Below are 12,745 nucleotides of genomic sequence, written 5' to 3' on the forward strand. Positions count from 1 at the left end.
TCCTCGGATCGCCGGTTCTCTCTTCTCTTTCTGGGGTTTATCTGTCCCGATTTTGGCAGAGGTTCCCCTCAAGAATTGTGTCAAATTCTGGATCCAGGGCTCTGTATTTATAGAGAGAGGGAGTCGGAACAGCCATGGGGCAGAAGGGGTGGGAGTTGTAACCGAAAAGGTGTCTCTCTCTCCTTTGCAACCGTTCTGCAATAACTGCCCCCAACCGGTCCTCAACTGCCTCCAACTGCTCATGTCCCTGTCCCTGTCGGTTCTCTATCCTGAAGCCAAGGCCAAGCCCTTTAACTGACCGTCCATACCATGGCCGGGCCATCTAACGAAACCACCATAACCGTCCTAGTAACCGCCCAACCATCCAGGACATGAACACTCGGCCCAGCTGTGTTGAGCAAACTGCTAACTGGTCCCAGCTGAGTGAGGTAGTCCTTCTAGCTCCACGAGCTGATGCATACTGACTGATCTCCCATTAAGCTTCCCTGAGCTGCCCAAGCTCGGCCGCTGTCCCGTCCAGCTCCCACATCACTCGTCCAGCTCTATTAAACCCATTCTTTCTTCACCCTGGTTAAGTCTCAACACTTTGATGCCCTTAACTCTATGTCTGAGCCATGATACGCTTGTCTACTGGTCTAATGAACTGACTGGTGCATCTCCCCACACCATGGCTCATCCCAACGATCCTATCTCGGACTTGGGACATGAGAAGTCTCCCCCACTTGGGATGGATTCGTCCTCGAATCCTCATCATGTGTTTCCTCGGGGACCACCTGATCATACCACTCAGGATACTCGGCCTTCATCCTTGCCTCTGTTTCCCAAGTGATTACATCCTTGCCATTGTATTCCCACACGACCTTGATCATGGGAATGGTCTTCTTCCTTGTTGTCTTTTCTGTTAGATCCACTATGTGGACCGGCCTCGTCTCTAGAGTCAGATTCTTACCCAACTCTGTAGGGATCTCGTGTAGGACTATGTCCTGATCAGACAAACATTTTTGGAGTTGGGACACATGAAACATGTTGTGGAACGCATCCATGGCTGGTGGCAGTTCCAACTTATAAGCCACAGCCCCAACTCTTTCTATGATTCTGAACGGACCCAAGTACCTAGGGTCTAGTTTTCTTCTGCCAGAAACTATAGCCCTCCCTTTGAATGTGATCATCTTGAGATATACCAAGTCTTCAACTTCAAACTCAATATGTTTCCTTCGTCTATATGCACAGCTCTTTTGACGATCCTGTGCTTCTTTCATTTTCTCCTTTAAGAACCTTATTTTCTCGGTGGTTTCTTCCACTATCTCAGGACCCAACATGCTCCTCTCCCCCACTTGGGTCCAGCATAATCGCGTCCTGCAAGGCCGTCCATACAGTGCTTCATAAGGTGACATCCCAATGCTAGTGTGGAAACTGTTGTTGTAGGCAAACTCGACCAAGGGTAGATGGTTTTCCCATGAGTCGCCCCAATCCAACACCACGGCCCTTAACATGTCCTCCAATGTCTGGATTGTCCTCTCTGACTGCCCATCCGTCTGAGGATGATAGGCTGTGCTCATGTTCATTCTTGTTCCTAAGGCTTTTTGAAAAGCCTGCCAGAAGTAAGAGGTGAACATAGAGTCTTTGTCCGAGACAATACTAGCCGACACTCCATGCAGACTTACTATCTCGTCCAAGTAAATCCTCACGATCTGATCCACTCCATCTCCTTTCTGCATTGGTAAGAAGTGGGCCGACTTGGTTAGTCTGTCAACCACCACCCAAACCGCATCCTTTTGGTTCCTGGTCGTAGGAAAATCGGTCACAAAATCCATTGTGATGTGATCCCACTTCCACTCTGGTATGGGGAGATTCTAGAGCATACCATTGGGCACTTGATGTTCGGCCTTCAGAAGCTGGCAAGTAGGACACCTCGCCACCCACTCAGCTGTTTTCATCCTTACCCAGTGATAGTACCTTTTTAAATCCCTATACATCTTATTCAGCCTGGGGTGGACTGAGAACTTTGACTTATGAGCCTGACTCATAATCTCTTCTTTAAGCCTCTTGCTGTTTGGAACACTTACTCGGCCATTCACCAAGATTGTTTCGTTGTTGTGATCTGATACTCCGTCTTATCGTTAAGAGCCACTTTTTGCAAGTTCTCATCCAAACTCTTGGCCTGCTGTATCCTGGTAAGTAGATTGGCGTGATCCACTTCCTCGGATCCCAATGGCTCATCACGTCCAACCAAGGAATTTAGATGTAGTGACCAAACCATCCCTTCTAGTTCATCCGCTTCTCTTTCGGCCGAGACCTCTGCCCTTCTCCGGCTTAAGGCATCAGCCAATAGGTTAGCCTTGTCTAGATGGTATGATATGTCGAGATCATAATCAGAAACATACTCAATCCATCTTCTTTGTCTCAAGTTCAACTCAGGCTGAGTGAAAATGTACTTCAAGCTCTTATGATCAGTGAGAATCTGGACTTTGGCTCCGTACAGATACGATCTCTATATCTTCAAAGCAAACACCACGGCCGCCATCTCTAGATCATGGATCGGATAATTCCCTTCATGCTTTCTCAGCAGTCTCGAAGCATAACCAATCACCTTCCCATGTTTCAGGACGCACCCCAACCCAGTGATGGACGCATCCGTATAGACCACATAAGGTTGATCTCCCTCCGGCAATACCAATATTGGTGCATTCGTCAGCATATCCTTTAGAGCTGAGAAACACTTCTCACACCCTTCATTCCAGGCAAACTTCACATCCTTGCCTGTAAGTCGTGTCATGGGTTGAGCCAAACTGGCAAACCCCTTGACATACTTTCTGTAGTAGCCGGCCAGCCCTAGGAAACTCCTAACCTCAGTAGCATTCCTAGGCTGTGGCCAATCTCGTATAGTCTGAACCTTCTCCGGATCTACTGACACGCCCTGATCAGACACAATGTGTCCGAGGAACCCAACGCTCTTCTGCCAGAAACTACACTTGCTTAGTTAGGCAAAGAGTTTTTGTTCCCTCAAACGTCCTAGTACGGCCCTGAGATGCTTCTCATGGTCTTCCTTGTTTCTGGAATATACAAGTATGTCATCTATGAAGATGATTACAAATTCATCCAAGAAATCTCGAAAGATACCATTCATCTTCTTCATGAATGCAGCTGGTGCATTGGTTAGACCAAATGGCATAATCACAAACTCATAGTGGCCATACCTGGTCCGGAACGCCGTCTTCCTGATATCATTAGGCTCAATTGGGATCTGATGATAATAGGCGAAATCAATCTTGGAAAACCATTTGGCTCCTTTGAGCTGATGCAACAGCTAATCAATTCTGGGTAATGGGTACTTGTTCTTCACAGTAACCCTATTCAACCCTCGGTAATCAATACACAGCCTGAAGCTACCAGCCTTTTTCTTCACAAAAAGAACTGGTGCTCCCCAAGGCGAGACACTTGGTCGTATGAACCCTTTGTCCAACAACTCTTCCAGTTGCTTCTTTCGCTCGGCCATCTCGACCGGAGCCATACGATATGGACTTTTGGACATTGGGGCCGTCCCTGGTTCTAGTTCTATTATGAACCGGCCAGCCCTATCAAGGGGAATGCCCTGTAGTGCCCGAAACACATCCTCAAACTCTTTAACCAGCGGAATCCCATCTGGGTCACCAGCCCCTACAACCTCCTTAGTGGCGATTGTGACCAAAAAGGCCTCACAACCCTTCTCAAGCATCCGTTCCACTTGGACTGCTGATATCACTAAGCATCCAGAGGTCAGGCGAATACCTTGGAACCTGATCGGGGGTCCACACCCAATCTCAAACTGCACCCTTCCTCTGTGACAGTCCAGAGTAGCCTGATTCTTTCCAAGCCAGTCCATGCCTAATATCACCTCATGATTCTTAAGGCAGACCACAACTAGATCCATAGGCATAACTCTATACTGGATCACTATTGGGATATCCTTTACTTGCCTTAATGAATGCATTACTTGCCCACCGGCCGCATTCACTATGCAAGGATCATCCTCTGTTCCCATCTGGAACAACCCTTTTCCAATCATATCTGGGCTCACAAAGCTGTGAGTAGCTCCAGTATCAAACAGTACGTGTGTTTCCACACCACCAATACATAGGGTCCCTACATAAGACCCCCCTTTTCTAATCATCTAATCCATTCTAAGTTATGTACCATGCCAATCTACTGAATTGAAAAAGAATGGATCTAGAATGTTACCAGTGATGGTCCAGCCTCTGCTGCGTCCTTGGTCAGTTCATACACACGCGGTGCTGAGGTCTGACCTCGGGTCTGGCTTGGCTTGCTGGCCTCCCCATGTCCTTTAGCCTCAGCTTGCATCTTGGGACATTCCCAGCGTAGGTGTCCCGTCTTGCTGCAATAATGACAGCTTCTGGGGTCACTCCCCAAGCCCTGTCCACGGTTCTCTGACCGTTGTTGGGGTCAAAAACGGTTACGACGGAATTACCACCCGAAAATCCTCGGAGATCGTATTTCCGAAAGAGTTAGTAAAAGAAGAGATGTAATTTTCACAAAAATAACCTATACGAGGTTTTTACGAAGAAGTATCCTTTGGGATTCAAACCGAACAAACCAAGCTCGGTCGCTACGTATACACGCCGTCCGGTCGCTATGTAGCAACCAAACCCGAGCCAAGCTCGGTCGCTACGCTGCGACCGAGCGATCGTCCCGCTCGGTCGCTACGTAGCGACCGAGCTTGAGCCAAAGCTCGGTCGCTACGTAGCGACTGAGCGATCGTCCCGCTCGGTCGCTATGTAGCGACCGAGCGATCGTCCCGCTCGGTCGCTACGTAGCGACCGAGCTCGAGCCAAAGCTCGGTCGCTACGTAGCGACCGAGCGATCGTCCCGCTCGGTCGCTACGTAGCGACCGAGCTCAGCCAAGCTCGGTCGCTACATAGCGACCGAGCGATCGTCCCGCTCGGTCGCTACGTAGCGACCGAGCGATCGTCCCGCTCAGTCGCTACGTAGCCACCGAGCTCGAGCCAAAGCTCGGTCGCTACGTAGCGACCGAGCTCGAGCCAAAGCTCGGTCGCTACGTAGCGACCGAGCGATCGTCCCGCTCGGTCGCTACGTAACGACCGAGCGATCGTCCCACTCAGTCCCTACGTAGCGACCGAGCTCGAGCCATGGCTCGGTCGCTACGTAGCGACCAAGCTCAACCAAGCTTGGTCGCTACGTAGCGAGCGAGCTCGAGCCAAAGCTCGGTCGCTGCGTAGCGACCGAGCGATCGTCCCACTCGGTCGCTATGTAGCGACCGAGCTCAGCCAAGCTTGGTCGCTACGTAGCGACCGAGCTCAGCCAAGCTTGGTCCCTACATAGCGACCGAGCGACCGAGCACTCGTCTCACTCGGTCGCTACGTAGCGACCGGGCTCGAGCCAAAGTTCGGTCGCTGTGTAGCGATTGAACCTTTCCGAACATCGATACGACACCAGTCCATGCATTCTCGTCAAACCTTTGAATGCTATCTCTTGAAGACCGTGGCAAGCTCAGTCCATGTTTCCCGCTATTCTAATTCATCGATCAAACTTCGCGGATTAGAAACCGCGGAAAACTCGTAGTAAACGTGTCGAGTCGGAAGACGGCCCAAAGGGACCTAAAACACGATTCGAAGCCCATCCTATGATTTTCCTAACCAAAAGCCCGTAAACCACAGCATGGTTTACGCTTGGCCCACAAGGAAGGATAAATGTCAAGTTTCCGCGGATAAATACGGAAGTTTTGAAGATAATTGTGAAGATCGGGAAAAATGGAATATCTCCATTTTTATGCTATGACGGCTTAAGGGCAGAAGAGTAAAAGCGTAAACCGACCTTGGAGCTAGTATATAAGGAGTCCTAGGCGAGGAGCAGAGGAGAACTTTTTCAGAGCAAACTTAGCACTTAGAGCAATTTAGGCAATTTTCCGTTTTTGTTATTTCGAGCTGCGACTCAATTAGGTTTAGCCGTCTTAGGGTTGCTAGAACTAGGAATCTCGCCGACAGCTCTCGAGCCCAGGCTTATACCTTGTTGTAACGCTCATACGCAGATTCGGAATAAGATCTACTTTGCTCTCTTTTCGATTTCTTATTTTTATCGTTGTTATTCTCGTGTTCTGATTGCTTGACGTGTGGTAATTAACAGATATCCGGGTCCTCTGGGAAATTAGGGTTTTCCTAGTTTCCTTATTTAAACGGAAATCGACAGTGTGAATTTCGGTTCCCACAGTTTGGCGCTAGAAGGAGGGGGACTTACGGATCAATCTAACCCGCAAAAGCCACACACAATCTGACATGTCAACCAACGACGCGGATAACGTGCAAACTCCTCTTAATGGAGGCAGCGGCACCGATCTCCACACTCCAGTAGCGGACGTATCCGCGGCCAACGCGCAAGCCAACGCCGCGACGCTCGAGGAGTTCAAAAAGATGTTCGCCACCTATGAGAAAAGGTCGGAAGAACAGGATAAGCTCGTGAATACCTTGACCAAACAGGTTGAAACCTTAACGGCAAGGACCCAAGCTATCCGTCCCCGCGGAACCACCAAAATCCGCGGGAAAAGGCTCGACTTCGCCACCCCACTCGATAGAACAGGACTCGCGCGGGAACGACCTTCCGGTCAAAACCCTAGCGAGAAATCTCCCGTCGAAAAGGGGAACCCTGAAAATCTTCCGCCCCCTGCAAAGGACTCGGAGGATAACGAAGCCGAACACATTGACCTGGATCCTAGCGATGTCTCCAACGACACCGACGAGGATGTCGACAGACATCCAAGAAGGACCAGAAGCCGATCCGCTCGGGAAGGCTCCCCGTTTGAAAAACCAATGACGGAAGAAGAAGAAGTCGCCTATTGGAACGAACAAGAGGAGCTGGCCGAAAGGCAAACCGATCTCACTCGCAGTAAACGCCGACAGGCTCGGAAATCCACTGACGAGACATCGGATATCCGCGATCTTCGCGACTACATCACTAAGACTGCGGCAGAAGTGAGAGCCGTAAAGTCTCAAATCCATCATGCTACTAGTGCTGCCCCCGAGATCGATCGACTGCTGGAAGGAGCTCGAAAGACCCCCTTTACCAGTCGCATTGAGGACATGAGGGTGTCCGATCCGGGAAAAATCAAAGTACCGAAGTACGATGGTACGGCCGATCCAAAAGCGCACCTTCAGGCTTTCCACATCGCGATGGGAAGAGCAAGACTGAAGGACGGCGAAAAAGATGCCGGCTATTGCCGCCTATTCGTCGAAAATCTTGAAGGAGCAGCGCTCGAATGGTTCGCACGCCTTCGTCGCAACACCATCGGGAGTTTTCGACAGCTCGCATCGGAATTCCTCAAACAGTACTCTGTATTCATAGACAGGGAAACCTCCGATGTTGACCTCTGCGAATTTATCAGTCGGTTCAACCTGATAATGTCTAGGGTCAGCGGGATAAGCGACAAAGTGGCCATCGACGCGCTGAGAAAGACGCTCTGGTACAAGTCGAAATTCAGAAAATGGATAACTCTCGACAAACCGCGAACGATCCAGGACGCCCTCCACAAAGCAACGGACTACATCATAGTCGAGGAAGAAACTAAAGTCTTATCGCAAAAACATAAGCCGGCAAGACCATCCTCGAAAGACGCAGATCCGAAGGGGAAAAAGAAGAACTCTCGTAATGACAAGTACGTCCATCACGAGGGGGAAGATCTCCAAGGGGCGCATAACTATGCGATCAGTTCGGATCAAGGCCGGACCACGGGCAACACATGGACTCGCAATCAAGGGTATGACGAAAACACCTTCTGCGAGTTCCACCAATCCCGAGGACACTCCACGACCAATTGCAAAGTCTTGGGAGCAAGACTGGCCGCGAAGCTACTCGCTGGAGAGCTTTCGGAAGTAACTAGCGTCAAGGATCTCATCCTCGATTCTGATCGGCCTCCAAAGACGGATAGAAATCCGCCCGCTGAAAAATCCCCTCAACGAAACCATCCTGGGGATAAACGCGGTAGGAGGCCGGATGACAAAGGGAACGATAACAATCGTCGCAGAGTCAATATGATCATCGGAGGATCACAATACTGCGGCGATACCGTGTCGGCCATCAAGGCTTACCAACGGAAGGCAGAGTCAAGTGCAAATTGGCCTACATGGTCTCCTCCTCGAGACGGCCAAAGTTGCTCGATCACCTTCACGGAGGAAGAAGCCGGCGGTATCGACCAACCTCACTGCGACCCGCTCGTCATAGATCTCGTCATACGAGATTTAGAAGTCGGAAGGGTACTCGTCGACACGGGAAGCACGGTCAACGTAATCTTCCGCGACACTCTCAAGCGGATGAGTATCAAACTCGGAGAAGTAATTCCGACGCCAAAACCGCTCACGGGTTTTTCAGGCGAAGTGTCGATGACTCTCGGATCAATCCAATTGCCAGTCATGGCCAAAGAGATCACAAAAATCGTCGAATTCGCGGTAGTCGATCATCCCGCTATCTACAACGTAATCATGGGAACCCCATGGCTCAACGCCATGCAGGCAGTTCCATCAACCTACCACCTGGGTCTCAAGTTCCCAACGCCGAGCGGAGTCGCGGCCATCTGGGGATGCCAAAAACAGTCGCGACTATGCTTCCTCGCGGAGCATAAGTTAAGGCAAATCACGGCTTCCACAAACGGCAAACGCGCGAAGATAGATCGATCTTCAGCCAAAAGCGCCCCGGGAGAAGACGAAGTAAAATCGTCTATCAACGCAAACGCATCGGACGTCGAGGCTCGACATAAATCCGAAGCCCACGCAACAACTCAACCGGAACATCCGGAAAATAGCGTCGACCCAGCCACGATCGACACGGTCAAGGCGGACATCGCGACATCTACCGCCGAGTAAGAACACTCGCGGCATGAAACAGAACTACGAGATGGCTTGATCCTCGAAAGGGGTACGTAGGCAGCTCGTCAAAAGACGAGTTCAGCTATCCCCCTCTCTAAAAGGGGGGGGGGGGAGTGGGTGCGTATACTCGTATACTCCCACTTAGAAAAATCTTCATTATTGTAATCGAGTTTTTAGAAACTTCAAAAACTTTTACTACAATATACGTTGTCCTTTCTTATCGAAAACGTTTACGCTTCAGTAAAACACAAAAGAAACTTTCAGGACACGCCTGAAAACGTTAAGACTCTTGTCTGCGGCCCCTTCCGGCCCAAAAATCGTAAAGATTATCATCTTTCAAAAATACACGCATAATCCTCGAAATAACTGCGAGACGTCGCAAAAGTTAAAATTCGAGGACAATGCTAACAAATTGTCCGAACGCGACCACCAAAAACCTTACACCCCGTTCGTCGATTGGCCCCGACGAACACGCCAGCCGTCTTAAACAAACGCAATCCGATCACTCTTTTGATCTTTAAAAACGTCCAGCACAAGGACAAAAGCGCGCTACAACAAAAATCCGAAATTTTGGTTTAGCACTTCCAGTTGATTCTGAGAAGATGCTCGATTCGTACCATACAAGTCATATAAGCCGAGAACATATCGCGGACTTTAAATCGGTGCGAGTCAGGAAGAAATCGCAACAGGAAAAACGATAGCCGGCTAGTCACCGCACAAACCTTAACCGAAAGTAAACCTAGGTCTTGCCCTAAACCCAACGCTCTGGTCTCAAACATCTCAAGGCATGATATCTAAAAGATACGAGATCATAAACCATGTCTCTCCGTTCGTATCTCAATGTTCTCGAAAATCGTAAAGATAAGTAAATTTTTACGAAAATCACGAACGAACCAACAGATTGAACGTCTAATCAGAACTACATACGAGACGACAACTCGTATTTACTTCAACCCTACTCAGGAAAACTCGAAACAAAACATTTATCATATAAATAAACCGCGTAAAGCGGCAAGGGATTCAAAGCCACCAACGGCCAGTCCCGGAAATACAAATACGGCCATCTAGGCCTAAACGAAATCCAAATTCAAAGGGCCACACTCGGCCGAAAACAAGGATAACTGATCCATCCCTCATGATCCAAAGTCAAAGTCCCCGGACAACGAAGCACCAAACGCATCCGCGGGACGATCCACTTCCTCGCCACCATCGTGAAAATCGGTCGGGACCTCCTCGGTATCAGGGGAAACCGGGATGGAATCCCAGAACCCTTGAATCCTCTCGTCAATCGGAGGGATAAGCGCCTCAGCGTGGGCACGGTCACTCATCCCACTCTTCATCAAGCTCATTTCCTCTTCAAACACATAGTCATCAGCTCGCGTCCTCCAAAGACTTCCGACCAAACCACGGCACTCGCGAAAGTCACCCACCGAGGTAAAGGCATTCTTGAGGTTCCCGTACTCAACCTGGAACTGAGATGCACGAGTCTTCATCACCTCGACGATTTCTCTTTTGCCTTTCCTCTCTGCTTTACGAACAGCCCGCGCATGATCATGAGTAAGCTGTGCCTCTCGCTCCAGCATCTCGCCTTGCACGCGAGAAAGATCCCGCTCCGCTTTCTCCGCCTTGAAGCGGTAGACCATGGCTTCTCTATGGCCCGCCTCAATGGCCGAGCCCAGCAAGATCAGGCCCTGCAAAATCGATTGGCATGTTATAAATATATACATGGGACAATCACCAAAAAATTCTCAAAAAAAAACTAACCCCATTGATGATGCGAGATCCTTCCGCAACGACTCTCGGCCTCGCCGATTCTTTCGTAGGAGGAGGAGCATCGAAACCCAATGGCAGCCCAGCAAATAAATCATCGAAATCCGGAATAGGGGCCTCGCTCGAACCGCTCCCGTCGCCGTAAGCAAGGTTCGGATCCCATCCTCGAAGCATAGAGTCATCCATCGAAAACTCTATGTCGCCAAGATCGACATCTTTTCCCTTCCAAGAGCTCGACTCCGGCGCAGCTGTCGGAGCTTCGACAGGATTCTGGTCGTCGGGTTCGGAGTCACTTCCCGTGTCCGCATCCAAAGCAGGACCGGGTTGCACGAATCTCAGTGCCTTCCGAACCCTCTTCGGCGTAAAAGAAGTCCAGAAGAAGGGACCATTCCTGAGAAGATCCCTCACCGAAATGATGTCCTCAGGGAACGGAGCAAAAGGGTTGATGAAGGGACGATCATTCGGCAACCTCCGGAACAATGGAATGCAACTCTCTTCGACGGATGCAGCGTCTATACGGACAAAGAAAAAGAACTTCTTCCACGAGTTGAAGTTCGAAATAAACTTCTTAACCACTGACATAAATTTCCGAGGGACCAACCTATGCTTATCCGTACCCCTGACAAGTTGAAGCCTCAAAAGCGCTTCATAATGATCGACGGAAAGGGAAAGGCCATGCTCGTAGCTTAGGATCAGGATTCCAATAAGGTGCTGAATGGCAAGGGGTGTCAACTGACTTATCGCAACTTCGAAACGGTCCAACACTCGGACGAGAATTTCGGGTATGGGGAACCAGAGGCGACAACGCACTACGAACGCCTCATAACAAGTAAAGTAACCCTCTGGGGGGTTGTTAGCACATTCCCCGCGGCAGGGAACCCGGAACTCCACAGCATCCGGGATGTGGTAGAACGATCGCATCGTCGCGAGAAACTCGTCAGTAGTCCTGCTTGCATCCTCTTCCTCGACTCCACGATGGACCAGGACCGGGAACGGCTTCTCCTTGGGAGGGGTCAACGAGCCATAATGAGCAACCCACCATGCCTCGTTCTCGGCAGGATGCACCGAGTGAGGCACGAACTCCATCTTCGGAACGACGAGCTCTTCATAAGGACTCGCGGACGAAGACCCTTTTTTCGCAATCTTTTTCTTGCTCGACATCTTTACACTTCTCTTGAGAGAATAGAGGAAAAGGGTGGAGAGAAAGATAGAAAGTTTTTTTGAAAGATCTTAGAGAAAAACAAGAAAGTGAAAAAATTATGGAACAAGTTACCTCTCTTCTTATAAGACATGAGGATTTACTATTCAAGCTCGGACTTTCAGATATTAATTCCATCCATCACGCCTAACTTGCCAAACATGCCTAACCGCACGCTAGGATCCTACGATGCATGATCCTAACGGGCTAGGGGGCTAACTGTTGGGGTCAAGAAGTATCCTTTGGGATTCAAACCGAACAAACCAAGCTCGGTCGCTACGTATACACGCCGTCCGGTCGCTACGTAGCAACCAAACCCGAGCCAAGCTCGGTCGCTACGTACCGGGCTCGAGCCAAAGTTCGGTCGCTGTGTAGCGATTGAACCTTTCCGAACATCGATACGACACCAGTCCATGCATTCTCGTCAAACCTTCGAATGCTATCTCCCGAAGACCGTGGCAAGCTCAGTCCATGTTTCCCGCTATTCTAATTCATCGATCAAACTTCGCGGATTAGAAACCGCGGAAAACTCGTAGTAAACGTGTCGAGTCGGAAGACGGCCCAAAGGGACCTAAAACACGATTCGAAGCCCATCCTACGATTTTCCTAACCAAAAGCCCGTAAACCACAGCATGGTTTACGCTTGGCCCACAAGGAAGGATAAATGTCAAGTTTCCGCGGATAAATACGGAAGTTTTAAAGATAATTGTGAAGATCGGGAAAAATGGAATATCTCCATTTTTATGCTATGACGGCTTAAGGGCAGAAGAGTAAAAGCGTAAACCGACCTTGGAGCTAGTATATAAGGAGTCCTAGGCGAGGAGCAGAGGAGAGAACTTTTTCAGAGCAAACTTAGCACTTAGAGCAATTTAGGCAATTTTCCGTTTTTGTTATTTCGAGCTGCGACTCA

The 12,745-nt window shown here is 49.7% G+C and overlaps 1 protein-coding gene across 1 annotated transcript; it reads right to left on the reverse strand.

Moving 5' to 3' along the window:
- Nucleotides 1-686: 686 nt before the first annotated feature.
- Nucleotides 687-1,814, reverse strand: LOC125596358. The gene is made up of 2 exons (XM_048771532.1): nt 1,335-1,814; nt 687-1,169 (listed from the first exon to the last, which is right to left on the reverse strand). Exons 1-2 carry the CDS (start codon nt 1,812-1,814, stop codon nt 687-689), a joined length of 963 nt encoding a protein of 320 aa, XP_048627489.1.
- Nucleotides 1,815-12,745: the final 10,931 nt, after the last annotated feature.

This window comes from Brassica napus, unplaced genomic scaffold (genome assembly GCF_020379485.1).
Source record: "Brassica napus cultivar Da-Ae unplaced genomic scaffold, Da-Ae ScsIHWf_1200;HRSCAF=1717, whole genome shotgun sequence".
Lineage (NCBI taxonomy): Eukaryota > Viridiplantae > Streptophyta > Magnoliopsida > Brassicales > Brassicaceae > Brassica > Brassica napus.

Coding starts and splice junctions, on each gene's coding strand:
- LOC125596358 (XM_048771532.1), bottom strand. CDS start 1,814: ATGGATTTTGTGACCGATTTTCCTACGACCAGGAACCAAAAGGATGCG. Junction 1,170..1,334: donor CGCGATTATGCTGGACCCAA/GTGGGGGAGAGG, acceptor GTATATCTCAAG/ATGATCACATTCAAAGGGAG.